Source organism: Salvelinus fontinalis, unplaced genomic scaffold (genome assembly GCF_029448725.1).
Source record: "Salvelinus fontinalis isolate EN_2023a unplaced genomic scaffold, ASM2944872v1 scaffold_0333, whole genome shotgun sequence".
NCBI classification, from domain to species: domain Eukaryota; kingdom Metazoa; phylum Chordata; class Actinopteri; order Salmoniformes; family Salmonidae; genus Salvelinus; species Salvelinus fontinalis.
The window spans coordinates 82,078-98,014 of record NW_026600542.1 but is presented as its reverse complement, the minus strand read 5'-3'; the positions used below and the strand labels follow the sequence as shown (position 1 = coordinate 98,014).

General features: G+C 47.8%; 1 protein-coding gene across 2 annotated transcripts in view; it reads right to left on the bottom strand.

The window, feature by feature from the left end:
- The window catches only part of LOC129845659 (Na(+)/H(+) exchange regulatory cofactor NHE-RF2-like), a 62,362-nt gene extending 46,849 nt beyond the window's left edge, over positions 1-15,513 (bottom strand). The window contains exons 1-3 of one of the 2 annotated variants that reach the window (XM_055913527.1): positions 14,388-15,513; positions 11,615-11,911; positions 11,125-11,169 (exon numbers count right to left, since the gene is read on the bottom strand). In XM_055913527.1, coding sequence (XP_055769502.1) covers positions 11,125-11,169; positions 11,615-11,911; positions 14,388-14,594 — 549 coding nt within the window. In that variant the 5' untranslated portion in view covers positions 14,595-15,513. The remainder of the gene's footprint in view (positions 1-11,124; positions 11,170-11,614; positions 11,912-14,387) is intronic. The other variant, XM_055913528.1, reaches the window with a different exon arrangement.
- Positions 15,514-15,937: the final 424 nt, after the last annotated feature.

Here is a 15,937-nt window from a genome sequence, read left to right as displayed (position 1 = left end):
TAGAGCATGTGGCTACAGTCCCATACTTTTTGATAGGGGGGCAGGACTGTTTTTTAAAAATAATTTAGATATTATGATTATAATTATAATTATCTATATTTTGTCTATAATTATATACACGTAGCTTCTCTCTTGTCATTATATGTTGCCCTAGAAGACTAAATAAACACTTGCTCAACAGAATAATGTAATAGATCGATAGAATGAGTGCTTCAATCTAGTTGATGTCAGTAAAGTTCTCTCTGTCATCTTCATTCGCGGAGCAAAGACATTTAGTGACTGGGGAGAAAATGCAGTAACACAAAGAAACGGAAAGATTTTCTGTGAAAAGATGTCCAGATGACATCAGTCTGACCGGTTGTCAGGAAATAGAAAGCTGTGAAAACGAACCGATGAGTTTCTGATCAGATTTCAGTTCTGATTGGATGCATATTTTATGTGGCCGAAATACTATCAAATTTTATGATGCTGATGAAGACAGCACCTCTACAGACGGTATCTAACTGCGCATTTGCTTTCTCTCTCAAGACGCTGAAAGAAAGAAATCCTATTTCTCCAGTCCTGTTCCCAAGTCCAAATTGTGCCTACATTTGGTGTATGATTTTACTGCAAGAAATGCTTAATTCTGCAGGAGTTAATAATAAAGCTATTTGAGAGGTTATAGACCTACAGTCAGCGTCCAGATTTCAGTTTCCAGTTAACCCATCTAAACAGTAGGCTACAGTTCCCTTGACATGCCACAGGCCTATTTGAAGTCTGTCTTGTGACCATCGAATTTGCATAGTGTCTCAGAATCATCACACATAACAACAATATTTAATGACCCGAAACCCGCCCGCCCCGTGGATATAATATCGGGGCAAGCGGGTTATGAGTCAACCCACATATCACTAGTGTGTGTCTCTGTCTCTGTGTGTGTGTCTCTGTCTCTGTGTGTGTCTCTGTGTTTGTGTGTCTCTGTCTCTGTGTGTGTGTCTCTCTGTCTGTGTGTGTGTGTCTCTCTGTCTGTCTGTGTGTGTCTCTCTGTCTGTCTGTGTGTGTCTCTCTGTCTGTGTGTGTGTGTGTGTGTGTGTGTGTGGTGTGTGTGTGTGTGCGCGACACAGATATGGAGGTCAACAAGTTTTTTTTTTTATACCTATTTCCCCCCAACACGTACACACTCTACTGACGTCATAATGAGTGGCGCCAACCCCCACACAACCAAGTGACATAATAGTTTTGCTTGATGCCAACACAGTAAGGTGATATAACTGTGAATGAGCACGCACACAGACACAGTCCTAATGATGTCACACACCTGTTCTCAACCACTAGCACCACAGACGCATGAGAAGAGTAGAGTGTGTGTGTGTGTGTGTGTGTGTGTGTGTGTGTGTGTGTGTGTGTGTGTGTGTGTGTGTGTGTGTCTGGCTGAGGCTGCTCTGTGTGATGCTGTGAGAAAGTGACACCTGACACTTTATCACGGTGCTGGTGACAATACAAGACTAAGCCCCGCCTCTTCTGGAGGGGGGTGTGTTTGTGTGACTGGGTAAGTGTTAAGGTGATAGCTGCTGACTAAGCTGTGTGGAAAGGTAAGGGATACATCCTCATGACCACATGGTTCCGTTTTCATTTCCTTCGCCATTTCACTGGCAAGTTAAAACCTACTCATTCATCCAATGGTAAGGTCTGATTGGCAAGTGTGTGAATCGATTTTTTTATTGTTGATTTCACTTTTGTTTATTATCTATTCCACCTGCTTTAAAAAGAAAAGTCAGTTAAGAACAAATTTGCCGCCCTATGGGATTCCCAATCACAGCTGGATATGACACAGCCTTTTGATCGAACCAGGGACTGTGGTGACGCCTCTTGCACCGAGATGCAGTGCCTTAGACCTTTGCGCCACTTGGGAGCCCCCATTTGCTTTGGCAAATCTAAACAATAAAGCCCTCAAATTGAATTGAAATTGAGAGAGAAAGAGAGAGAGGCAAACAAAAGATGAAACTGTTTCATTCGATAATGACACAATCTTCTCTCGTCGCCCCTCTGTTTGGGTGTTCTGTTTCCTTGATTTCTTTGATTATGTCTCAGGAAGCTGTTAGCCGCTGTTAGGCCCTGGAGTGAGTCTCTTTACATCAGTCTATATATATACACCTGGAGGAAATAGTCTTGGCTAGGTTAGACAGAGCAGCCTACTGTAATATCTAGACCCCTGTCAGTGTGTGTGTGCGTGCGTGTGTGTCTCTCTTTCTCTCTCTTTGTGTGCGTGTGTGAGTGCTTGTGTTTGTGTGGAGAGCAGCCTTCAGATATACCCACACCCCCTGTTAATTAAGCAATAAGGCCAGAGGAGGTGTGTTATATGGCCAATATACCACGGCTAAGGGATGTTCTTATGCAACGCAATGCGGAGTGCCTGAATACAGACCTTAGCCATGGTATATTGGCCATAATATACCACAAACCCCCAAGGTGCCTTATTGCTATTATAAACTGGTTACCAACGTAATTTGAGTTGTAAAAACAAATGTTTTGTCCTACCCGTGGTACACGGTCTGATGTATCACGGCTGTCAGCCAATCAGCATTCAGGACTCAAACCTCCCAGTTTATAATATGTGTTATATAACTGTCCCACTCCCTCTGCAGCTCCAGTCATTGTCCTCAGTAGGATTCTATTAAAGTCGTTAAATAAGACTTTTTAGAAAGCTGGACACGACTCACATTACTGTATAGGTAATCCTGCTGTGCTTATGGATGAAAATGAGAAAACGTTCTCCTTCCTGTTTTGAGTTTTATATCCACCACTATTTACATATGTACATAATATTACATCCCTCCCTCCCTCCCTCCCTCTACTCTAGCTCTCTCTCTCGCTACAGACACACAGTCAGTACAGCTACAGTCACACAGTTAGTACAACTACAGTCACACAGTCAGTATAGTCACACAGTCACACAGTCAGTGCAGCTACAGTCACTTAGTCAGTACAGCTACAGTCAGCACAGCTACAGTCACTCAGTCAGTACAGCTACAGTCACACAGTCAGTACAGCTACAGTCACACAGTCAGTACAGCTACAGTCACACAGTCAGTACAGCCACAGTCACACAGTCAGTACAGCTACAGTCACACAGTCAGTGCAGCTACAGTCACTCAGTCAGTGCAGCTACAGTCACTCAGTCAGTGCAGCTACAGTCACTCAGTCAGTGCAGCTACAGTCACTCAGTCAGTGCAGCTACAGTCACTCAGTCAGTGCAGCTACAGTCACTCAGTCAGTGCAGCTACAGTCACACAGTCAGTACAGCTACAGTCAGCGCAGATACAGTCACACAGTCAGTGCAGCTACAGTCACACCGTCAGTACAGCTACAGTCACATCGTCAGTACAGCTACAGTCACACAGTCAGTACAGCTACAGTCACACAGTCAGTACAGCTACAGTCACACAGTCAGTACAGCTACAGTCACTCAGTCAGTGCAGCTACAGTCACACAGTCAGTGCAGCTACAGTCAGCACAGACACAGTCAGTGCAGCTACAGTCACACAGTCAGTGCAGCTACAGTCACATAGTCAGTAGAGCTACAGTCACACAGTCAGTACACCTACAGTCACACAGTCAGTACAGCTATAGTCACACAGTCAGTACAGCTACAGTCACACAGTCAGTACAGCTACAGTCACACAGTCAGTACAGCTACAGTCACACAGTCAGTACAGCTACAGTCACACAGTCAATACAGCTACAGTTAGTACAGCTACAGTCAGTCAGTACAGCTACAGTCACACAGTCAGTACAGCTACAATCACACAGTCAGTACAGCTACAGTCAGTACAGCTACAGTCACACAGTCAATACAGCTACAGTCACACAGTCAATACAGCTACAGTCACACAGTCAATACAGCTACAGTCAGTACAGCTACAGTCACTCAGTCAGTGCAGCTACAGTCACTCAGTCAGTGCAGCTACAGTCACTCAGTCAGTGCAGCTACAGTCACTCAGTCAGTGCAGCTACAGTCACTCAGTCAGTGCAGCTACAGTCACTCAGTCAGTGCAGCTACAGTCACTCAGTCAGTGCAGCTACAGTCACTCAGTCAGTGCAGCTACAGTCACTCAGTCAGTACAGCTACAGTCACACAATCAATACAGCTACAGTCACACAGTCAGTGCAGCTACAGTCACTCAGTCAGTGCAGCTACAGTCACTCAGTCAGTGCAGCTACAGTCAGCGCAGATACAGTCACATCGTCAATAGAGCTACAGTCACACAATCAGTACAGCTACAGTCACACAGTCAGTACAGCTACAGTCACACAGTCAGTACAGCTACAGTCACACAGTCAGTACAGCTACAGTCACACAGTCAGTGCAGCTAAAGTCACTCAGTCAGTACAGCTACAGTACAGTCAGTCAGTGCAGCTACAGTCACACAGTCAGTGCAGCTACAGTCAGCACAGACACAGTCAGTGCAGCTACAGTCGCACAGTCAGTGCAGCTACAGTCACATAGTCAGTACAGCTACAGTCACACAGTCAGTACAGCTACAGTCACACAGTCAGTACAGCTACAGTCACACAGTCAGTACAGCCACAGTCACACAGTCAGTACAGCCACAGTCACTCAGTCAGTGCAGCTACAGTCACACACAGTACAGCTACAGTCAGCGCAGATACAGTCACACAGTCAGTGCAGCTACAGTCACATCGTCAGTACAGCTACAGTCACACAGTCAGTACAGCTACAGTCAAACAGTCAGTACAGCTACAGTCAAACAGTCAGTACAGCTACAGTCACACAGTCAGTGCAGCTACAGTCACTCAGTCAGTACAGCTACAGTCACACAGTCAGTCAGTGCAGCTACAGTCACACAGTCAGTCAGTGCAGCTACAGTCACACAGTCAGTACAGCTACAGTCACACAGTCAGTACAGCTACAATCACACAGTCAGTACAGCTACAGTCACACAGTCAGTACAGCTACAGTCACACAGTCAATACAGCTACAGTCACACAGTCAATACAGCTACAGTTAGTACAGCTACAGTCACTCAGTCAGTACAGCTACAGTCAGCACAGTTAGTACAGCTACAGTCACACAGTCAGTACAGCTACAATCACACAGTCAGTACAGCTACAGTCACACAGTCAGTACAGCTACAGTCACACAGTCAATACAGCTACAGTCACACAGTCAATACAGCTACAGTCACACAGTCAATACAGCTACAGTCACACAGTCAATACAGCTACAGTTATTACAGCTACAGTCACACAGTCAATACAGCTACAGTTATTACAGCTACAGTCACACAGTCAGTACAGCTACAGTCAGCGCAGCTACAGTCACACAGTCAGTGGAGTTACAGTCACACAGTCAGTACAGCTACAGTCAGCGCAGCTACAGTCACACAGTCAGTGGAGTTACAGTCACTCAGTCAGAACAGCTACAATCACTCATTCAGTACAGCTACAGTACAGTCACACTGTTAGTACAGCTACAGTACAGTCACACTGTTAGTACAGCTACAGTCCCACAGCCAGTACAGTCACCCAGTCAGTACAGCTACAGTCCCACAGCCAGTACAGTCACTCAGTCAGTACAGCTACAGTCACTCAGACAGTACAGCTACAGCTACAGTCACTCAGACAGTACAGCTACAGTACAGTCACACTGTCAGTACAGCTACAGTCCCACAGCCAGTACAGTCACCCAGTCAGTACAGCTACAGTCCCACAGCCAGTACAGTCACACTGTCAGTACAGCTACAGTCCCACAGCCAGTACAGTCACTCAGTCAGTACAGCTACAGTCACACAGTCAGTACAGCTAGTCACACAGTCAGTACAGCCTGACATCAGTTGGTTCTGAGTCAATCTCTTCTTCTGGACTCTCTTAGCTGTCTCTCAAATCTACAGGAGTGTAAACAGTAGAGGAATGCAGGGAAACAGAAGATGAAGGGAGATAAAACCCAGAAAACCCCAGTGAGAATCGTATAACTTCTACACACACAGACGCACCGATGCAAAAGGTGGCACGTGGACATACAGACAAGCATGCATACACCCACTTACACAGGCAGTAATACACACACACACACACACGCACACGCACACACACACACACACACACACACACACACACACACACACACACACACACACACACACACACACACACATTAGGTCAATGTGTTAGTGATTATGGTTGGTGACAGGGGGTCTGTGGAGGCGCTGCCTGCACTACTTTCCAGCCTCAGAACAGACTGGGCTGCAGACTGGAGCCTAATCCCTCAGCTCCTCCCTCGACTCCTCCCCCCAGGAAGTCCTGGAATTCAAGGTAACCCTAGGAGTCTGGCTGCCCTGACAACACTTACTGTAGCTAACTGGGCTCACTGCATACACAGTAGAGAGGAGAGGAAAAGAGAGGTCCGTTCGTGTTCTAGATAACTGAGTAGCCAAAACAGTCACATCTAAAACTGTGGTTGAGTAGCCATCCTGTGAAAGACTGAGCAGCTGCCCTGCTACAGAGCCCCTCCCTCCCTGTCCCCCATCCATCCAGCTGGTCAGACGTTTATACGTCTGTTTTACGGACCACAGCGGAGGCCAAGGCGGGAAAACAGACGTGTGTGGGAGACAGGGTGTGAGACAGACGGCTGGTACTGACAGCTAGGAGGGACGTTCCAGTCGTACCCCCCCCCCGCTCACTCTACGTCAGCCTCTGGAGTCTGCAACGGAAGTTACTGATGCATGGCCCATGTTTTATATTGCATATCTAGACTGAAATCCATCTCTTATAAAACATGGACTCTCAGTTGGGACACACAGAGTACAGGCATTGGGGTCAGCTAAAGGCTGCAGACCGGATACTGTCCCCTTATTATTTTATAATGAGTCCTGGCCACCAGCTATACTATATCAACAAATAAATACATTATTTTAGCTCTGTGGATTAGAGTGGACACACGCATGCACGCACATATCACACAAACACACTATGATCCCTTTGTGATGAAACAGGAAATATCTCCTCCTCGTCCACCCAATGCTTGTTACACATTACCATAGGCATGTCCAGCTGCAGGACCCTAGTCCTACGTGAGAGTGTGTGTGTGCGTGCCGTGCATACATGAGTGTGTGTGTGTGTGTGTGTGTGTGTGTGTGTGTGTGTGTGTGTGCGTGCCGTGCATACATGTGTGTGTGTGTGTGTGTGTGTGTGTGTGTGTGTGTGTGCGTGCCATGCATACATGAGTGTGTGTGTGTACGTGCCGTGCATACATGAGTGTGTGTGTGTGCGTGCATACATGAGAGTGTGTGTGTGCGTGCCGTGCATACATGAGAGTGTGAGGGTGCGTGCCGTGCATACATGAGTGTGTGAGTGTGCGTGCGTGCCGTGCATACATGAGAGTGTGAGTGTGCGTGCCGTGCATACATGAGAGTGTGAGCGTGTGTGCCGTGCATACATGAGTGTGTGTGTGTGCGTGCATACATGAGAGTGTGTGTGTGCGTGCCGTGCATACATGAGAGTGTGTGTGTGCGTGCCGTGCATACATGAGAGTGTGAGTGTGCGTGCGTGCCGTGCATACATGAGTGTGTGTGTGTGTGTGTGCCGTGCATACATGAGAGTGTGAGTGTGCGTGCGTGCCGTGCATACATGAGTGTGTGTGTGTGTGTGTGCCGTGCATACATGAGAGTGTGAGTGTGCGTGCCGTGCATACATGAGAGTGTGAGCGTGTGTGCCGTGCATACATGAGAGTGTGAGCGTGTGTGCCGTGCATACATGAGAGTGTGAGCGTGTGTGCCGTGCATACATGAGAGTGTGTGTGTGTGTGTGTGCCGTGCATACATGAGAGTGTGAGTGTGCGTGCCGTGCATACATGAGATTTTGTGTGTGTGTGCATGCATACATGAGAGTGTGAGTGTGCGTGCCGTGCATACATGAGTGTGTGTGTGTGTGTGCATGCATACATGAGAGTGTGAGCGTGCGTGCCGTGCATACATGAGAGTGTGAGTGTGCGTGCCGTGCATACATGAGAGTGTGAGTGTGCGTGCCGTGCATACATGAGTGTGTGTGTGTGTGTGCATGCATACATGAGAGTGTGAGTGTGCGTGCCGTGCATACATGAGAGTGTGAGTGTGCGTGCCGTGCATACATGAGTGTGAGCGTGCGTGCCGTGCATACATGAGTGTGAGCGTGCGTGCCGTGCATACATGAGAGTGTGTGTGTGTGCATGCATACATGAGAGTGTGAGCGTGCGTGCCGTGCATACATGAGTGTGAGTGTGTGCGTGCCGTGCATACATGAGAGTGTGAGCGTGCGTGCCGTGCATACATGAGAGTGTGAGCGTGCGTGCCGTGCATACATGAGAGTGTGTGTGTGTGTGTGCCGTGCATACATGAGAGTGTGAGTGTGTGTGTGTGCCGTGCATACATGAGAGTGTGTGTGTGTGTGTGTGCCGTGCATACATGAGAGTGTGTGTGTGTGTGTGCCGTGCATACATGAGAGTGTGTGTGTGTGTGTGCCGTGCATACATGAGAGTGTGTGTGTGTGTGTGCCGTGCATACATGAGAGTGTGTGTGTGTGTGTGCCGTGCATACATGAGAGTGTGTGTGTGTGTGTGCCGTGCATACATGAGAGTGTGAGTGTGCGTGCCGTGCATACATGAGAGTGTGAGCGTGCGTGCCGTGCATACATGAGAGTGTGAGTGTGCGTGCCGTGCATACATGAGTGTGTGTGTGTGTGTGCATGCATACATGAGAGTGTGAGTGTGCGTGCCGTGCATACATGAGAGTGTGAGTGTGCGTGCCGTGCATACATGAGAGTGTGAGCGTGCGTGCCGTGCATACATGAGAGTGTGTGTGTGTGCATGCATACATGAGTGTGAGCGTGCGTGCCGTGCATACATGAGAGTGTGTGTGTGTGCATGCATACATGAGAGTGTGAGCGTGCGTGCCGTGCATACATGAGAGTGTGAGTGTGCGTGCCGTGCATACATGAGAGTGTGAGCGTACGTGCCGTGCATACATGAGAGTGTGTGTGCGTGCCGTGCATACATGAGAGTGTGAGCGTGCGTGCCGTGCATACATGAGAGTGTGTGTGCGTGCCGTGCATACATGAGAGTGTGAGTGTGCGTGCCGTGCATACATGAGAGTGTGAGCGTGCGTGCCGTGCATACATGAGAGTGTGAGCGTGCGTCCCGTTTATACATGAGAGTGTGTGTGCGTGCCGTGCATACATGAGAGTGTGAGCGTGCGTGCCGTGCATACATGAGAGTGTGTGTGCGTGCCGTGCATACATGAGAGTGTGAGTGTGCGTGCCGTGCATACATGAGAGTGTGAGCGTGCGTGCCGTGCATACATGAGAGTGTGTGTGTGCGTGCCGTGCATACATGAGTGTGAGCGTGCGTGCCGTGCATACATGAGAGTGTGTGTGTGCGTGCCGTGCATACATGAGTGTGAGCGTGCGTGCCGTGCATACATGAGTGTGAGCGTGCGTGCCGTGCATACATGAGAGTATGTGTGTGCGTGTCGTGCATACATGAGAGTGTGAGTGTGCGTGCCGTGCATACATGAGAGTGTGTGTGTGTCCTCCAGACATCCACACTACCCTACACTGGCCCACTGACTGGCTGTTGTGCAGGGTTTCCCAAACTCAGTCCTTTCCTCTCCTTTCCTCCTCTCCACTTGGAAAGGATTTGTTTCTGGGATCTCTGTGTATTTTATGTTCTCTTCAGGCAAGCTTGGGCAGAGAGAGACTGAGAGAGAGAGAGGGAGGGGTGTGTGGGGGGGGGGAGAGAGAGAGAGAGAGAGATACATTTCCTGAGCTTAGTTAGGCCTTCTGGCCCCTCAGGCTGCTGGGATTTCTCTCCACGGCTCACAAAGCGATCGCAGCTGAGCAAAGGCTAAACACACACACACACACACTGCACTGCACGCACACATACACCACACGCACCACAGCCCCCCCCACCCCACCCACACACACACACACACACACACTGATTGGCCTTGTCAGTGCTTATGTAGAAATAAGGGTTCTGCATCGTGCACCAATTGGCAAGACGAGCGTAAGTGAAAACACATGTTCTGTTGAATGCATGAAACAGAAGCAGAGAAGCCTCATCTTGCAGATGAAAACTAAAGCAGAGTAGATTGTCAGGAAGACAGGGACCCAACGGAAATGTTTTCCAAATCAACATGCAATACTTGAACTAGATTTGAGAAAACAAACTGTTTTCAGCCCAGGGCTATAAGCCAGGGCTATCATATTTCAGACATCTGCACATATAACCATTCACTAGAACATGTTCACCCAAGGGTCCCTATTCATAAAGCCTTACAGAGTAGGAGTGCTGATCTAGGATCGGGTCCCCCTGTCCATCCATCTTATTTATTGTTATTTATTTATTATGATCTAAAACACTAAACTGATCCTAGCTCAGCACTTCTACTCTGAGATCTACTGTAATACTGTGTGGATAGTAGTTTCTACAGCCACAGGATGTCACTGAGGTACTTGGCACAGGGAGAATTGCTGCATTGTCCATTAGGTCAGAATCATAACCACTGTGATGTAATGACCCTTGACCTTTGAGTGCCTTTCTGACCACTACAACTACAAGAAGTCTGGAACCAATCCTGCCATCTGACACACACACACACGCACACACACACACACACACACACACACTCACGCACGCACGCACGCACGCACGCACGCACGCACGCACACACACACACATTGTTACTACTGTGTGTTGACAGGTCTTGGACAGGGCTCCCCTCAAATAGAGGACAGGTCTAATCTAGGCCATCAGATCAGGTTGGAGCTCAGTCAGCCAGCTCGAAAAACAAGACCCAGGTAATTAGATCTCAGCGGGTATAGGACAGAGTCATCCTTAGACACAGATCTAAGGTCAATTTATATGTCTTCCCCTAATAGTGGAGGTTATGATTTGGGGAAGATACACTGACCCTAGATCTGTGACTAAAGGCAATCAGATGTTATACATCTTGCTTCTCTGGCTGCTACAGCGAGAGAATGCTGACCCACATTCAAATACCAGCACACTGTGACAGCAGGGTACTGAGCAGATAGCAGATAGCAGTTTTGGTTTAGCTACTCTTGAGCTAACCTTGAACTCGATCTTACCTGGAACCCACAGGGTGAAAGCAAGAGAGGAAGACCCAATAACACCTGGAGGGGTGACACAGAACAAGACATGAAGAAAGTGGGGTTGACTTAGCAACACCTTGAAGGAATGGTGCAGGACAGAAGAGTTTGGAAGAGATTGGAAGCGTGTAATTCCATAAGGAATTGAAAGTCCTAAGTAAGTACTGTATGTTCTCTCGAACATCCCCTAACTTTAGCCATAATCCCCAAAATACCATCCCCTGATCCAGGAGCCTTCAGTCCATATCTGATGTGCAATATGAGTGCTGGATTTTGTTCCAGCCCTGCACTAAGTCAAGAACACAGCCCGACTCCAGTGTAAAAAGCATTTATCTATGTCAGCTGGTGGTCTCTGGTGTGTGTTTGTGCATGTGGAAGCTTTTGTTCCAGCGCAGCACTAACCCACTAACCCACCACAACAGCTCTACAGAGTAAACATCCATTGAGTCTCAACCGAGGGGGTACGCACCTTCTTGGCGGCCCGCGACGGAGACCTTCGCGTGGGCTTGGGTACCTCTCTGGTCAGGGTGGCGGGCAGCTTGGACACGGAGCCGTTCTCTCTCTTGGCCGCGGGTGAGGAGGCCGAGGGCGAGGAGGGGGGCGGTGAGGCTGGGGATGAGTCAGGGGACACAGAGGTGGGTCCCCCCAGACGGACAGCCATCTCCTCGGTGCAGACGAGGCGCAGGCTGCGGAGGTACTCGTCTGTCTCCCGGTCTACCACCAGCAGCCTGGTCTCATGCTCCACCGCCTTGATCCTCTGCACCACCTGTGGGGAGAGGGAGATCATTATTGCACATCATTATAACATTGTACATAGCCATAATATGACATTTGAAATGTGTATATTCCTTTGAAACTTGTGTGTTACTGTTCATTTTTTTATTGTATATATTACTCTATTGTTTATTATCTATTTCACTTGCTTTGTGTCACGACTTCAACCGAGGCAGGCTCTCCTTCCCGTTCGGGTGGCGCTCGGCGGTCGTCGTCACCGGCCTACTAGCTGCCACTGACTCTTTTTCCTCCCCCTCCTTATGTGTTTATTTGTATCACCTGGGTTTAGGTCATTGGTAATTAGTGTGGCTTTATTAGTCAGCCAGCCCGTACGCTTCTTTGTGCGGGATTGTTCGTTTGTAGCTTTGGATTTCGGGGAGTGGTTTATGTATTGTGGACTGGGTTTGTCTCCCTTGTTTTTGGACAGTTGTTTATGACACCCAGTAAGTCCGTGTTGGACATTTTGTTTGCCAGTTGGGCATTAAAGAATCAACGTATTGAATCTCTGCTGTTCCTGCGTCTGACTTCACATCCCCCGACACCCAGGTCGTTACACTTTGGCAATATAAACATATGTTTCCCATGCCAATAAAGCCCTTTGAATGGAACAGAGGATGAAAGCGTAAGATAGGGAGAGAAAGAGAATGAGAGTAATAACATGATAATTGACATGATAAGGAAGTAGTGAACTACAGGGACTAGGGGGTGATGGGAGACAGAAACACAACACTCTCTACAGTATCTGGACCCTACATCATGTCAGCCTCTTTATTGAAGTGTCTAAAGTGGGTCTCCCTTGTCCCAGACATCCCAGTAGACGTCTGTCTCCGCCAGTGATGACTTACTGCTGAGTGGCATGGGGTAAGGGACTAGGGAGGAAGGGTTTGGGATATAAACACAACGAGGACGTCTGGAACTCTGGAGATTTATACAACAGTTGGTTATGAGGTCCAGATTGATTGCATACCCATTGGAGTACACGTGACTAACCAGGTTTTGATCCCAGGTCTCCTGCATGGGCGCCACAAGACTGTGTTAGCCCACTGAGCTAAAGTCTATAAGTATTAGGTCTTATAAAGGTCTCAGACAAGGTCTCAGGCTAGGTTCCTCATCATGCGAGTGTGGCTCACCGAACCAACGTGTTACACATTTACAGTGCAGGGCTTACTATATGTCTCATCCTGGGTCACAATGTCAGAGGTGATACACGCTGACATGCAACTAACATGATGACAGCCATTTCAGACATCCTGCATCACTGGAATAGATTGGCTCCACTTCAATCTCATGCCCGCTATGTCTGCTTTAGGTGTGTTTGTCTCATCTTCAGGCTGCCATTGCCCATCAGAGATACACCACAGCCATTCACTAAGAACTCAGATCACTATCAACACAGCAGTGTGAGTGTGTGTGTGTGTGGTGTGTGTGATCAGGCAGTCTCAGCAGCTGATGATAGGGAGATGTGTGATGTCTTCCAGTAACTTCTGAAAGGAAGTCTAGACTGTCTGCTTATTCTCACAGACCATAGAACATTCTAGACTAAACAACTTGGTTAGAGTGCCATGTAACCATGCACTGTGTCTTACAGTGTCTAGTCGTAAAAAAGTGGATATTTTAACCTGGAAAAGTTGTTAGGGGTTTTGGTATGATTTCTATTATGCCACTCCATGGGGTAATACTGAGTTTTTTAGGGGAGCTAAAGTAATGGTGTATTTTGGTATTGTCCATTGTTGTATACTATGATTATTTTATACAGGTATAATAAGCTTATAAAACCATATGAATGGTGTCGTGAATAAGTATCAAATCAAATGTCAAGTGCTCCTTCAACGTTTTGAACGCCAATGGATGATACAGTAGCTCACCCCTCCGTGTCCTTCTCTGTCTGTCACTTTCATGACAATATCATTACTGAAACACTAGGCTCATAACATCTATTTAACCCTTATTTTACCAGGTAAGTTGACTGAGAACACGTTCTCATTTACAGCAACGACCTGGGGAATAGTTACAGGGGTGAGGAGGGGGGATGAATGAGCCAATTGTAAACTGGGGATGATTAGGTGGCCATGATGGTTTGAGGGCCAGATTGGGAACTTTGCCAGGACACCAGGGTAAACACCTCTACTCTTACGATAAGTGTCATGGGATCTTTAGTGACCACAGAGAGTCGGGACACCTGTTTAACGTCCCATCCGAAAGACAGCACCCTACACAGGGCAATGTCCCCAATTACTGCCCTGTGGCATTTTCTTTAGACCAGAAGAAAGGGTGCCTCCTACTGGCCCTCCAACACCACTTGCAGCAGCATCTGGTCTCCCATCCAGGGACTGACCAGGACCAACACTGCTTAGCTTCAGAAGCAAGCCAGCAGTGGTATACTGCTGGCGCATATTAAACATGTCGATGTAGTCCACTGACAGAGAAAATCGGATGGAGTTGGACAGTTCGTGATGTGCTATACTCACTTGATGGTGCGTATCTTTCTCCACATTTCCCCTGTTCACCTCAATGACACGGTCCCCCGGGCGCAGACCCGAAGCTTCGGCTGACGACGCGGGCTCAACTTTGCGAATGTACTGGCCGTTCTTCCCCTTCTCACCGTGCAAGTGAAACCCATACCCGTTCTCACTCTTTGTCATGATACAAAGCCGTGGTTTCAGTTCACTGGCCATTTCTCCTGCAGTCCAGGACTTTAAACCTGTTTCGTTCTTGAATATGGTTAGCAAAGCAGAAAAAAAGTAATACAATAATGACCCAACAGAGCGCAGAGCGAAACTTTCACTCTACATGTAAAACCCCATCCTCTTCATATGCGTAATTTGTTCCAAAAGTTGCTCTGCAGGTTCTTCACACACAAAATCGCTCCAAACACAAGAAAACACTCCGTATTAAAAATTACATTCCAGCATTGAACTTCACGTGTAATAAAGGCAAACTCCTCCTAAAAATAGCCTAAATTATCGACCCAGGCGAACGTATTGCTTGGTGGAGCCAAGATATCTGCTAGCCGTATCGTCTCTCCAAAAACGAGTGAATTATTGTTGTTGGCGGCGCAGCGTCCTCAATCCCTCCAACTGCCCATCCTGAGGACTGATGAAGCGAGAGACCCCCCGTGCAACATGCTGCACCAGGAAAGAGCAACAGGCACTAACTAACCCCTCTCTCGACCTCCATCCATAACAACCGGTTGGGGAATAAGGATTCAATTACAACACAAGCCGCGTTTCCAGATAATTGGATAGGGCACTCGTTTGGTGCGTAATAGCACCTCCCTCGCTAGAAATCAACGAGTTTTGACTGGGGCTGTCATTACCAGAGCGCAGCTCTTGAAGAGTGGTCTAAGATGGGGGCCTTTCTCACTGAGTAGCCTAATCAAGCGAATGCTGTGGAAATGCTGCCGTTTAGCACGGGATGGTGATCCAGGTACGAGGACTCCGCATGTAATCGACCAATCAGTGTGCTCGCTGGGTGTCTCAAGTATCCAAAATGGCGACTTCACCAAAAATAGTTGGGAGGTTGTTTTGTTGTGTAGGAAAGGACTCAATTGTATCATGTTGACAACACAATGATTTATTGTCATTACATTCAGGTAAATAACGATTTATTTTTAACATGACCCCTCTAGCACCATTACGCATGGCATACAATTACGCATACCGTTCATGTTACAATGGTGCCCCTAAGTGGTCAAATTACGAAATACATGTAAAAAGGGTATGAAAAGTGATAGTAGTATCATTTTTTTTGTGTGTGGTGGTTGTGGGGGGGATTTGTGGGAACTAGTGAACAAGTGTACACTTCAGGAGAAGGGAGATGTTATTGGAACGCACCCTATCACACACTCACTACGGAGTAGCACAAGCTGAACTGCAACAGAAGGGGGAGCCCGTCTGGCCTGCATGGTCACAGCCAAACTAGTGAGAGGAGCACTAATACAGGAAGACATAGGGGGGCAGCAGAGGAGTGTCTTTACAGCTCTGGGGTGAAGTTTCCCCTAGACACTGATCTTGGGTCA